Source organism: Balaenoptera ricei, chromosome X (genome assembly GCF_028023285.1).
Source record: "Balaenoptera ricei isolate mBalRic1 chromosome X, mBalRic1.hap2, whole genome shotgun sequence".
Lineage (NCBI taxonomy): Eukaryota > Metazoa > Chordata > Mammalia > Artiodactyla > Balaenopteridae > Balaenoptera > Balaenoptera ricei.
Genome location: NC_082660.1, coordinates 8,015,820 through 8,028,196, shown reverse-complemented (window position 1 = coordinate 8,028,196; position 12,377 = coordinate 8,015,820). Strand labels below are relative to the sequence as shown.

Here is a 12,377-nt window from a genome sequence, read left to right as displayed (position 1 = left end):
AGGAAGATGCAGGCACCTCAGTCCTACAACTACAAGGAAGCAAAGTCTACCAACGACCTGAGAGAGCATGGAAGCAGAACCTTCCCCAGTCAAGCCTCTGATGAGAAGGCAACCTGGTTGGCACCTTGACTGCAGCTTTGTGAAGCCTCTAAATTTGTGGTAAGTTGTTACACAGCAATAGGAAACTAATACATAGAATACTATATACATAAAATATTACATTGGATTCTATTATTACTATAATTAATCATCAGTTTAATCTTCTCTAATAGATCAGAATCTGGGGTATGCCCTATTCAGAGAGAGAAACCCACTGTGGGCTTTTAACATTGAGTGGAAAAGAGAAACTGGACTTTTCCACCCTACAGCTCTTTTCCTATAAACAACATGTACATTGCTCAGAGGTCACCTCAGCAGAGTGGGAAATCCCAGAAGCCCACTGATTTTCTGGATAACATAAATCCACACAGACTCCTTTATGATGATGCTATTTAATTATTATTGCACTAAAGTTACCCTCAAGCACACATTCACCTCTCAACTCTCATGACATTCAAGGAGTTTATACTTAGAAAATACTCTCCTTTTCCCAGGTAAGAGAGAGACTCTACAGGTATGAATTTTAAAGAATTGTAGCCTTCAGCATGTTTGGTGGCATTTGACTTGTTTTTCAACATAGATTCCAGCTTCCTTGGTTTGGTTTTTAATAGCTTACTGAAAATAGAAATGTTGCATATGGTTTTATAAATTGGTCCTTTAGAATAAATTGCACATAGGCACAAAAGATTTATAGTAGCTCTGATATAAAATGATTCTTTTATTCCTAAACTCAAATCACATTTTTATATCATGGGTAGCAACTTCTATTGCAAATCTCATGAGCTGATCTTAGTCAAACTTTTAATCTGGCCTGGAAATTCTAAAACGGTAGTAAGATCAATTCTTTTGAGCACACTGAGAACTGATCTGATCTATAAATATCTTCAAATACCCTGTTCTCCCTCTCTGCTCTACTGTCACAGGGTCATGGATTCCTTAAATAAATGGCTGCTGAGTATTATCAAACTACAAGAAAGTCTTCTATGAAATGTCAAGTTGGGTCCTAATACAAAATAATTCATTCTATTCCATGTTTTATCTTTAATGTGGTGTGTGACTATGGAGGATATTTTCAACTCCTACATTCAACAAACCCATAAAAGCTTCCAGCATCTCCCAAGCCCCACGGTAAACTCTCCATCAATTCTAGTTTTCTTCCTCTCCAGGATCTTAAAGTCTGAACTTAACACATTATTGACTGGGGGATTTTTGCAGAAACTAACGCCTGTGGCCGTAACACGTCTCCAGTCAAAAATGTGTTAAATGGTCATAATTGGTCGTCTAACTCTACTGTGTTTTTTGTAATATTTAACTGTTTTCAGAGACTGTCCATATATGAAGAGAAATATACAAGCCTGTGATACAAATCCACATTACAAGAAAGACGGGGCCACTTTGATTTCCACTCGATTCTGGCCTTGGGTTTAGCAGCAACCGTGGCATGACCAATGAAACACAGTCTCCACGGCCATGCTGGTGACCTATGCGCCAGCAGCTTGAGCGTCCAAGGGAGCCTGATAGAAATGCAGAACCTCAGTCCCCACCCAAGACCTGCTGAGCCAGAATCTACATCTGAACAAGAGCCTCTTGTGTGTGATAACGCTGGAGAAGCTGCATTTCGTGGCAGACTGTAACTCCAGGCGGATTGGACATCTAGCCTTTACTGCCAGCTCTCCTCGTTTCCCCAGTCTCTGTAAATGAGACGCTGAAATGCTGAGCTTACATTGGTAATGGGCCTACCTCCAACAAACTGTATCCTTGGGTGGCTCCTCGGGTTGTAGCTATGATCTTCACACACCACCCAAGGACACTGGTTTAATGAGAAACAGCAAGGCCAGAATGAGGTCTACACGGAGCAAAGTCCACTGGCAGCAGAGGCTTCCACATCCAAATATATAGCAAGATTGGACGCAAAGGATAAAGGAAGCCACTGTTGTTAAAAATCCAAATGCCCTCTGTTTATTTATGAGAAGCTGCTCTCAGGGTACTGATAGTATGTGATATTTCAAGGTCCAACATTTCTTTATAATTTAGGTGTCACGGAAAAGAAACAGCAATGCCGTGATTATGTAAGATATTAACATTAGGGGCAGCCGGGTGAAGGGTATGCGGGAACTCTGTGTACTATCTTTGCAACTTTTCTATAAATAGGAAATTATTCCAAAATTAAAAGCTTATTTTTAAAAGCATAAAATTTGGCTTGCAATTTAGGAAAATGAGTCCCCCCCAGAAACTTTTCAAATGACATTATTTAAAGAGCTAAATACATTAGAAGTGGGAAAAAAATAGAGCAATGGGGATAAACACCCTTCTTACATATTCACCATATTTTTTCACCCTATGTTATAATAGCATATACCTATTGCTTAGCAAACCCAATGGGGTACAAGGGTATGAAAAAGCCAAAAAAAGGAACAAAGGAGAATGAGTGATTATAACTATAGTGCCAGAGATTTGACAAATATACGTTAAGAAGATGAAATTACGGGGGCTTCCCTGGTGGTGCAGTGGTTGAGAATCTGCCTGCCAATGCAGGAGACATGGGTTCGAGCCCTGGTCTGGGAAGATCCCACATGCTGCGGAGCAACTGGGCCCGTGAGCCACAACTACTGAGCCTGCGCGTCTGGAGCTTGTGCTCCGCAACGGGAGAGGCCGCGACAGTGAGAGGCCCGCGCACCGCGATGAGGAGTGGCCCCCGCTCGCCGCAACTAGAGAAAGCCCTCGCACAGAAACGAAGACCCAACACAGACAAAAATAAATAAATAAATAAATAAATAAATATTTCTCAGAATTTAAGCAATAGTAAAATAGTATATATTAAAAAAAAAAAAAAGAATATGAAATTATGGCAGAATCTCCCTTAAGCAATTTGTTTCACCTCTCCCTTCAAATATCTACCAAAAACAATTTTTAGTGGAAAAAAAGCAGTGAAAAAATATATACTTAAAAAAGAGCTATATCCATCGTCACATATATGAAGTACTCAAATTTTATTTTATTGGTCAGGATTCTGACTAGTAAACAATGGAGTCTATTCTCTGGTGAGTTTAAGCAGGAAAAGGGCTTATTGAAAGATATTCAGTAGCTCCGGAATCATTGGGAGGGCTGAAGAAACAAATCCAAGGCGTAGCTTCCAGGAAAAATGCCAAAACCATGCTGCGAATTAGCCTGATTTGGGGGGAGACGCCACTGCCGCTTTACTGTTGCCACCAAGCCCCTAGTGCCAGGACTTCAGCTTGATTGCAAATGATAGAGCTTCAAGCCTCTGGCTCTTGCACATCAGGACCTCAATCTTGCAGCCACTGCCCCCGCCCCTGAAAGTCAGCCAGCGGGGAACATCATCCCTGCCAGCAAGATGGAAGCTCGCTGCAAGTTCGTTTCCTTCCTAGCTCAGGTCTGAATCCAGGTCTTCGGTGTTTTTCAGTTCTAAATGGCAGAGCCTTGGTTATATGCCACATCCTAACCCCAACAGAGCCTGGGAATTTGAGCTCTGATTCTACATCTGGGAGATAAGACCCAGGGTGACCAACTTGGGCAGGAATTTTCTGGTTTTGCAATTAAAGGAACTGCATCCCAGGAAACCCCTCAGTCTCAGGCAAACCAGCACAATTGGTTACTAGACTGAGAACCCATAACCTGTGCATTTCCCCAAGTATAGAAGGGCTTTGAAAAAGATGATGGGGAGCCACGATGATGCATATCCCCGACAGTAATCAATACACACTGAAGAAAATGTGAATTGTGGCAATTCATATGACCCAGCAGTCCCACTCCTGGGCATATATCTGGACAAAACTATAATTTGAAAAGATACATGCACCCCTATGTTCATAGCAGCACTATTCACAATAGCCAAGACATGGAAACAACCTAAGTGTCCATCGACAGATGAATGGATAAAGAAGATGTGGTACATATATACAATGGAATACCACTCAGCCATGAAAAAGAATGAAATAATGCCATTTGCCGCAATATGGATGGACCTAGAGATTATCATACTAAGTGAAGTAAGAAAGACAAATACTGTATGATATCACTTATATGTGGAATCTAAAAAATGATACAAATGAACTTATTTATAAAACAGAAACAGACTCACAGACATAGAAAACAAACTTATGGTTACCAAAGGGGAAAGGGGGGGGGGGGAAGGGCGATAATTTAGGAGGTTGGAATTAACATGTACACACTACTATATATAAAATAGATAATCGACAAGGACCTACTGTATAGCACAGGAACTCTACTCAATACTTTGTAATAACCAAATGAGAAAAGAATCTGAAAAAGAATAGATATAACTAAATCACTTTGCTATACACCTGAAACTAACACAACATTGTAAATCAACTATACTCCAATATAAAATAAAAATTAAAAAACCAAATGTTTATAGCACCATTACTCATAATGGCCAAACAACAGGAAAAAACCCAAATGTCCATCACTGGATGAAAGGATTAATGAAATGTGGTACACCTGTATAGTGGAATATTATCAGCCATAAAAAAAAGAATGAAGTACTAATATATTCTACAACATGGATGAACCTGGAGGATATTACACTAATTGAAAGAAGCCAGACACTAAAATCCAGATATCAGATGATTACGTATATATGAAATATGCAGAATAGGCAACTCCATAGAGACAGAAACTAGATTAGTGGTTCCCAGGGGATGAGGGAGAAGGGAACAAGGAGCGACTGCTAAGAGGTACAGATTTTGTTTTGGAATGATGGAAATGTTCTGGAATTATGTAATGGTGATAGTTGCCCAACATTACAAATATACTTTAAAAACCCACACACTTTAAAATTGTATACTTTAAAATAATGAATTTTATCTCAATACAAAAACATGTTTTGAAAAAGAAAGATGTGATATATAATGTATGTGTATACACACACACACACACACAGTGGAATACTACTCAGCCATAAAAAGAAGGAAATAATGTCATTTGCAGCAACATGATGGGCCTAGAGATGATCATACTAAGTGAAGTAAGACAGAGAAAGACAAGTATCATATGGTAACACTTACATGTGGAATCTAAAATATGACACAAATGAACTAAACAAGAAACAGACTCACAGATATAGAGAACAGACTTGTGGTTGCCAAGGGGGAGGGGGTGTTTGGGGAGGGGGTGTTCGGGGAGGGATGGATTGGGAGTTTGGGGTTAACAGATGAAAACTAGTATGTATAGAATGGATAAACAACAAGGTCCTACTGCAGAGCACAGGGAACTATACTCAACATCCTGTGATAAACCATAATGGAAAAGAATATAAAAAAGAATATATATGTATAACTGGCTCACTTTGCTGTACAGCAGAAATAAACACAACATTGTAAATCAAGTATACTTAATTAATTAATTAATTAATTTGCAGCAATTGCATCTGTAGCCCAATTGGTCGCTAGGCCAACTGACCCATCTCCCGTTCTCCTCACTCCTCCCCAGCTCACACGTCATAGTTTGTTCCTGCTCACACATAGTTAATTGGTATAAAGTGCAAATAGTTTTCCTGGTCACCGTGCATTTCTTACGTAGGCTGTTTGTACCTGACGATTACTGAATTGGACTTAAAGTAGCTTTTCCATTTTAAGCAACCCCCTTCCCCTCCCCACCCCACACACACACTGGACTAGTTTTCAGGGCAGGTACCGAAAACTGTCTCTCCAACACACACTCCATTTGACTTCCAGCATGGCTTTCTGTAACGTTGAGGCTAGAAAGCTGAAAACTTTTCCAGACTCCTTTGCAGCTCAGATTTTGCATGAGACAAAGGGTCCTTCAAATGGCTAACAGTCCCTGAACACTGCAGCCCCTGTTATCACCGTGCATCCTCTCGACCCCTCTCGCCCTTGTTTGTTCTGCTTCAGCCACATCGCCGCCTTGTTTTTCCTTGAACGCCCCAGAAACGCTAGGGCTTCAGACCTTTGCACTGGCTGTTCCGTCTGCCTGGAATGCTCTTTGCAAATACTACATGGCTTGCTCCCTCAATCCTTCAGGTCTCTCTCCAACACATCTTCACACTGAAGCCAGCTCTGGCCACTTTTCCTAAAACGACAACCCATTTCCCCATACCCCCAATAACTCATCTCAGGTTTACATTTCCTCCTTAGCACCTATAACTATCTAACATACTATATATTTTACTTCATTTTTCTTGTTTATTGCCTCTCTCACCACCTAAAATGTAATGTCCTCTAGGGCATTTTTTTCTGTTTTGTTCACTGTTCTATCCCTGCACCCAGAACACTGCAGGCACATAGTAGGTGCACAATAAATAATTGTTGAACAGATGACTAAAGATGTCAAGCTGCCCTTGATTTAAACCAAAATATAAAACTACCTCAATAGAAATGCCAATATTTTTAGCAGAAGAGCTAAAGCTGATATTGAAAACTAAATAAGAAAAATAGCCAGAAAAACTCTTGAAAAAAAAAAACACAGAATAATAAAGGGGGACGAGCCCTATAACATACTAAAACACATTATAAGGACTTCCCCAGTGGCGCAGTGGTTGAGAATCTGCCTGCCAACGCAGGGGACATGGGTTCGAGCCCTGGTCCGGGAAGATCCCACATGCCACGGAGCAACTAAGCCCGTGTGCCACAACTACTGAGTCTGCACTCTAGAGCCCACAAGCCACAACTACTGAGCCCGCGTGCCACAGCTACTGAAGCCCACGCGCCTAGAGCCCATGCTCTGCAAGAGAGAAGCCACTGCAATGAGAAGCCCGCGTACCGCAACGAAGAGTAGCCCCAGCTCGCCACAACTAGAGAAAGCCCCCGCGCAGCAACAAAGACCCAATGCAGCCAAAAATAAATCATAAAATTAAAAAAAATAAAACCCATTATAAAACCATAACACCTTAAATAGGGCTTAGCGTGGAAATACAAAAAGATCATTGAGTCAGAATAGAAAGCCTAGAAATAGACCCAAATACATCCAAGAATTTCAGTATCTGTTAAAATTGACATCTCAAGTCAATGAAAGAAAGATAGATTTGTTGATAAATTGGGCATGGTATCAGATTAAAAATTGGGGGAAAAAATACAAAAAGTTCTATAATTCACCCATCATATAAGGATAAATATCAGATAAATAAATATATATACTTTTATGTTTATGTATATATAATATACACAAACATATGTATACACATAAATACATAAATATATACATACACGTGTGCGTGTTTATATATATATAAACACACACACTAGAAGAAACCACATGGCAAATGGTGAGGTCTCAGAGTGTCAAAGACTTTTCAAAGCATCTATCGATATGATCATGTAATTGTTCTTCTTTAGCCTGTTGATGTGATGGATTACATTAGTTGATTTTCAAATGTTGAACCAGCCTTGCATACCTGGGATAAATCCCACCTGGTTGTGGTGCTGTATATAATTCAATTTATATATTGTTAAATTTATATAAATTTTTATATAAATTTATAAAATTTTTATAAATTTTAAATTTATAACAATGTATATTTATATATTGTTAAATTAGATTTACTAATATTTACTAATATTACTAATATTTACTAATAATTTACTAATATTTTGTTTGCATCTATGTTCGTGAGAGTACTGGTCTGTAGTTTTCTTCTAATGTCTTTGTCTGGGTTTGGTGTTAGGGTAGCCTCATATGTTTGATTTTTTAAAATTTCCTTTTCTCTTCTACTGGCTTAGAAGTTAAAGCCTTGAAAATTTATCACCTACACTTAACACAGTATAAAACTGATCAATATTTTAACTCTTTCCCAACAAACTGAAAGACCTTAGCACACTTAACTATAATAATTCCTTCCCACCTGACCCACTACTTTTCTGAAGAATTTTAGATAATATTTTCATACTGTTATTTATAAAGATAACGTTCATTTACATTTCCATATGCTTTTATAAATGTACATGATCACCATTTGTTTTGCATATCAAATGTTTATTCTGAATTTATTTTCCTTCATCCTAAAATAAATCCCTTAGAAACTCATAATTTACCCTTGTTCCTCAAGTATAGTTTTGCTAAGAATACAATGCTTGGTTGAGGGCTATTTTCTGCCCACATTTAAAAGATATTCCCCATTATTTGGCTCATCCCTTTGAAGATGAAAACATTTTTTCTCCATGGCTGCAGTTTTATAACTACATGTTTAGGAGATTTCTTTTTATTTACCTTTCTTGGTATACATGGTGTTTCTTCCATCTGTGAATTCATAATTTTCATCAGTTCTGGCAAATCTCAGTCATTATTTCTTTAAATATCTCCTCACCCTCACTGTAGCTGTTCTCTCTTGATGGAACTCCAATTAGATCTATATTAGCCCTTCTCTCTTCCATGTCTCTTCACTCTTATATTTTCCAGTCCTTTATTACTCACTGCTTCATTCTGGGTAATTTCTTCAGATTTTTATTCAATTTCACTAAATCTTTCTTCATCTATGTCTAATCTGTTTAAACATACATAGTTTAATCACTTTTATTGTGAAATACCACACATGTACAGAAAAGTGTGTGTCTTAGTCCATTTGGGCTGCTACAACAAAAATACCACAGACCAGGTGCCTCATACACAACAGAAATGTATTTCTCACAGTTCTGGAGGCTGGGAAGTCCAAGATCAAGGGGCTGGCAGATTCAGTGTCTGGTGAGAGCCCACTTCCTAGTTCATAGATGGCTGTCTTTTTGCTGTGTCCTCATGTGGCAGAAGGGGCAAGGGGGCTCTCTGGAGTCTTTTTTTTTTTTTTATAAGGGCACTAATCCCATTCATGAGGGCTCTGCCCTCATGACCAAATCACCTCCCCAAAGGTCATACCTCTTAATACCTTCACATTGTGCATTACATTTCAATACACGAATTTTGAGGGAACACTAACATTCAGTCTATAGTGGTGTGTAAAACACAAAATTCAGCAAATTATATAACCATAAGTCAAACGTCTGTGTAACTCCCACCCAGGTCAAGAATTAAGACATTGTGAGCCCTCCAGAAATCTCCACATATGACTACTCAATCACACTGCTGCTCCTTCCGCACCACAGGATATACTTTCCTGCCATATCCTGCAATCTCTTCCCCACTTTTCTTTATAGTTTTACTACCTAGGCAGGCATATAACCAGAGTTTCCAATTACAATGATTTTTTTTTTTTCCAAAAGTTCAATTTGGCTCTTTTGAAAATCTGCCTGGATATTTGTTATTGTTTCCTGCTCCTTGCTCATTGTTACTCTGTCTGTAAACATGTCATAGACATATAGTCATTGCATAGTCTTTATCTGATAATCCTAATGTCTTAAGTCCTGATAGTCAACATCTTCTAGTTGTTTTTGCTGATTCACTTGTACTGGCTTGTTTCCTCATTTTTTTAGTAAGTTTTTTATGGTGAGCTCATATTTATTGTTGTTTCCTCTAGCAAAGATTTGTATTGACTTCTTTTTTTTTTTATTAAAATACTGAGTTTATTTCACATGTATATTTTTGTCTCCCCACCATTTCCATTTGTCTGACCACCACTACTACTATGTCCTATCATAACATTCCATACATACTTAAAACCAAGCAAAGGGTGGAGTTCCAACTTTAAAAACTAAACAGGCATTTTGGACAACACATTCTTGGCAATGGAACCTGGACAACATTTATCAGACACGGTAGGGAAAGTTCTCACTCTGCATTATAAAAAGGACAGCCAGATATCAACTGTTACAGAAATGAAATAAGACGGAAAATTTTAACAAACTGTTTAAACTATTTTCTTAAAGAGACTTCCTCCACTGCCAGAGATCTTGAATAGCCTCCTGGTCAGTCATCCAGAAAGAATTCTTCACATAATTGATGAATTTGGCTTCCACTTTGGGAAGGGAACCACCTTTTTCTATACTTGCTTGCATTTTTGCTTTAATGTCTTCTACAGAGCTAGGTCCTTTCGGTGTTTTAGGAGTTTTTTCCTGTTTTTTGAAGGATTCTTGACCTTTTGATCTTGGTGTTGATGGTTTTGAGTCTTTTCCATTCTGGTTTGATTTTTGTGCATTTTTGGCTGGAGTATCTCGTACAGATTTCTTTACTGGAGATTTTTCTTCAGCTTCCTCATCATCAAAGTCATCATCATCATCATCTTCATCATCATCGTCGTCATCATCATCATCATCATCATCTTCATCAGCAGCAAGTTTTACTTTTTTCTGTGGAACCTTGCTACCACTTCCAGGGGCAGAATGCTTTCCAGATATACTTAGGAGTTTCACATCCTCCTCCTCTTCATCTTCTGACTCTGCATCTTCCTCCACAGCTACTAAGTGCTGTCCACTAATATGCACAGGCCCTGAACCACACTTCAACCATAAGAACACAGGTGGTGTTATTTCAAAGCCCCCAAGGGAAACCGTTGGCTGCACAGACATTTTCAAAGTTGCCAGTGTTACTTTAATTGGACTGCCTTCATAATTCATCGCCTCTGCTTCGACAATGTGCAATTCATCCTTTGCACCAGCCCCTAAACTGACCGTTCTTAAAGATAACTGGTGCTCATTTTCATCATTATCCACCTTAAAGTGATAATCTTTGTCGGCCTTTAGTTCACAACAGAAAAGATAGTTCTGGGGCCTCCGTGGGCTCATGTCCATGTCCATCGAATCTTCCATGGGTTGGTGGCACGCACTTCGGTGGGAGAGAAAGTGGACGGAGATAAAAGACTACCGTTCAAAGGAACAGTCGCGCAGGACGGAATCAGACCAGGGAAAGCTGTATTGACTTCTGATGGACTCCAGGAGCTACCTATCTGGAACTACTTTAATGTATCCACATTCAGGACTAGTATAAAAATTTATTTATTTATTTATTTTTGGCTGCGTTGGGTCTTCGTTGCTGCGTGCGGTCTTTCTCTAGCTGTGGCGAGCGGGGGGCTACTCTTCGTTGTGGTGCACGGGCTTCTCATTGGGTGGCTTCTCTTGTTGCAGAGCATGGGCTCCAGGCATGTGGCCTTCAGTAGTTGTGGCACGCGGGCCCAGCCGCTCCGCGGCATGCGGGATCCTCCGGGACCAGGGCTCAAACCCGTGTCCCCTGCACTGGCAGGCGGACTCCCAACCACTGTGCCACCAGAGAAGTCTCAGGACTAGTATAAATCTGAACATCAGAACGTAAGTGATATCAGGTCTGTGGCTGCAGGTTAACAAAGGAAGACCTTGTTATAGCCATCATCATCATTATTCTTCTTAATATCTTCATGACGTTATTCTTCACCCAGAGCCCCCTCCCAGGGTCCTGGCTCAGTGCAGGAGTTTCAGGGCCAGCAGCCCCATTTTCCAGAAGCCCTAGATTAAGTACCCAATTTTCTCCCCCCATTCAACCCTGCCTGCCGTAATAGTGGCATTTGTGCCCAGGGCGACTCTAAAATTTCTGTTTGCTTCCTGCCCACTTGCCTGGTCTGATCATGCTTGTTGTTTTTATTATTATTATCACCATTTTTCCTTTATAATTTTCCTTCCCTTTATTGGATACTCAGAAAAAAATATGTTGTTAAGTTCTCCAGAATCTGGATGTGTTATACCATCAGAGCTTTTTAGAGCTTCTAGTACCCTAGAAAGCAAATTTCCCATGTTGAAAATGACTTTTCACAAGTGAAAAGGTAATAAAAGAAACGCAAATTAAATGCACATATTTCTCATGTATTAATTCAGCAAATGTAAGTTTAACAGACTGTTGGTGAGAATTGGGGGAAATGAGTACTCCTGTACATTGCTGATGGGAGTAGAAAACTGGTACCACTTTTAGAGAGAGCAATCTAGCCACTTCTGTCATAATTACAAATACATATACCTTTTGACCCAGAAATTCTACTTTCAGGAATTTATTCTACACGTAATAATGCATGTGAAGCTTACTGATTGCACCATTACTTGTAATAACCTAACATTTGAAAGAACTTATATGCCTATTAAGAGGGAACTATTTCGATAAATTATGTACATCCATACAATAGAATATTATGTGTTATTTTTACAAATGAAAATATTTTAATATACTTATATGAGGCAATATCCAAGATATATGTTCAGCGGAAAGTGTAAGGTGTAGAACTGTGTACATCTTATGCTTTTTTTTTAAGAAAAAGTACATATTCACATGTTTGTCTGTAGAGCCATAAAATATTATTGGAAGGGTACATAAAACATTCTGTCAGTGTTGGCTGCCTCCAGGTTGGGGACCCAGGTACCTGGAGAAGGAAGGTAAGAGGGAGACTTATCATTGTA

General features: G+C 39.2%; 1 protein-coding gene across 1 annotated transcript; it reads right to left on the bottom strand.

Annotated features, from left to right (window-relative positions):
* Positions 1-9,564: 9,564 nt before the first annotated feature.
* LOC132356904 (nucleophosmin-like) lies at positions 9,565-10,784 on the bottom strand. The gene has a single exon (XM_059910110.1). The coding sequence runs from the start codon at positions 10,767-10,769 to the stop codon at positions 9,885-9,887; it is 885 nt and encodes a 294-aa protein (XP_059766093.1). The 5' UTR covers positions 10,770-10,784; the 3' UTR covers positions 9,565-9,884.
* Positions 10,785-12,377: the final 1,593 nt, after the last annotated feature.

What these genes read in the sequence shown, in the direction of transcription:
- LOC132356904 (XM_059910110.1), bottom strand. Translation starts at nt 10,769, where the DNA reads ATGGAAGATTCGATGGACATGGACATGAGCCCACGGAGGCCCCAGAAC.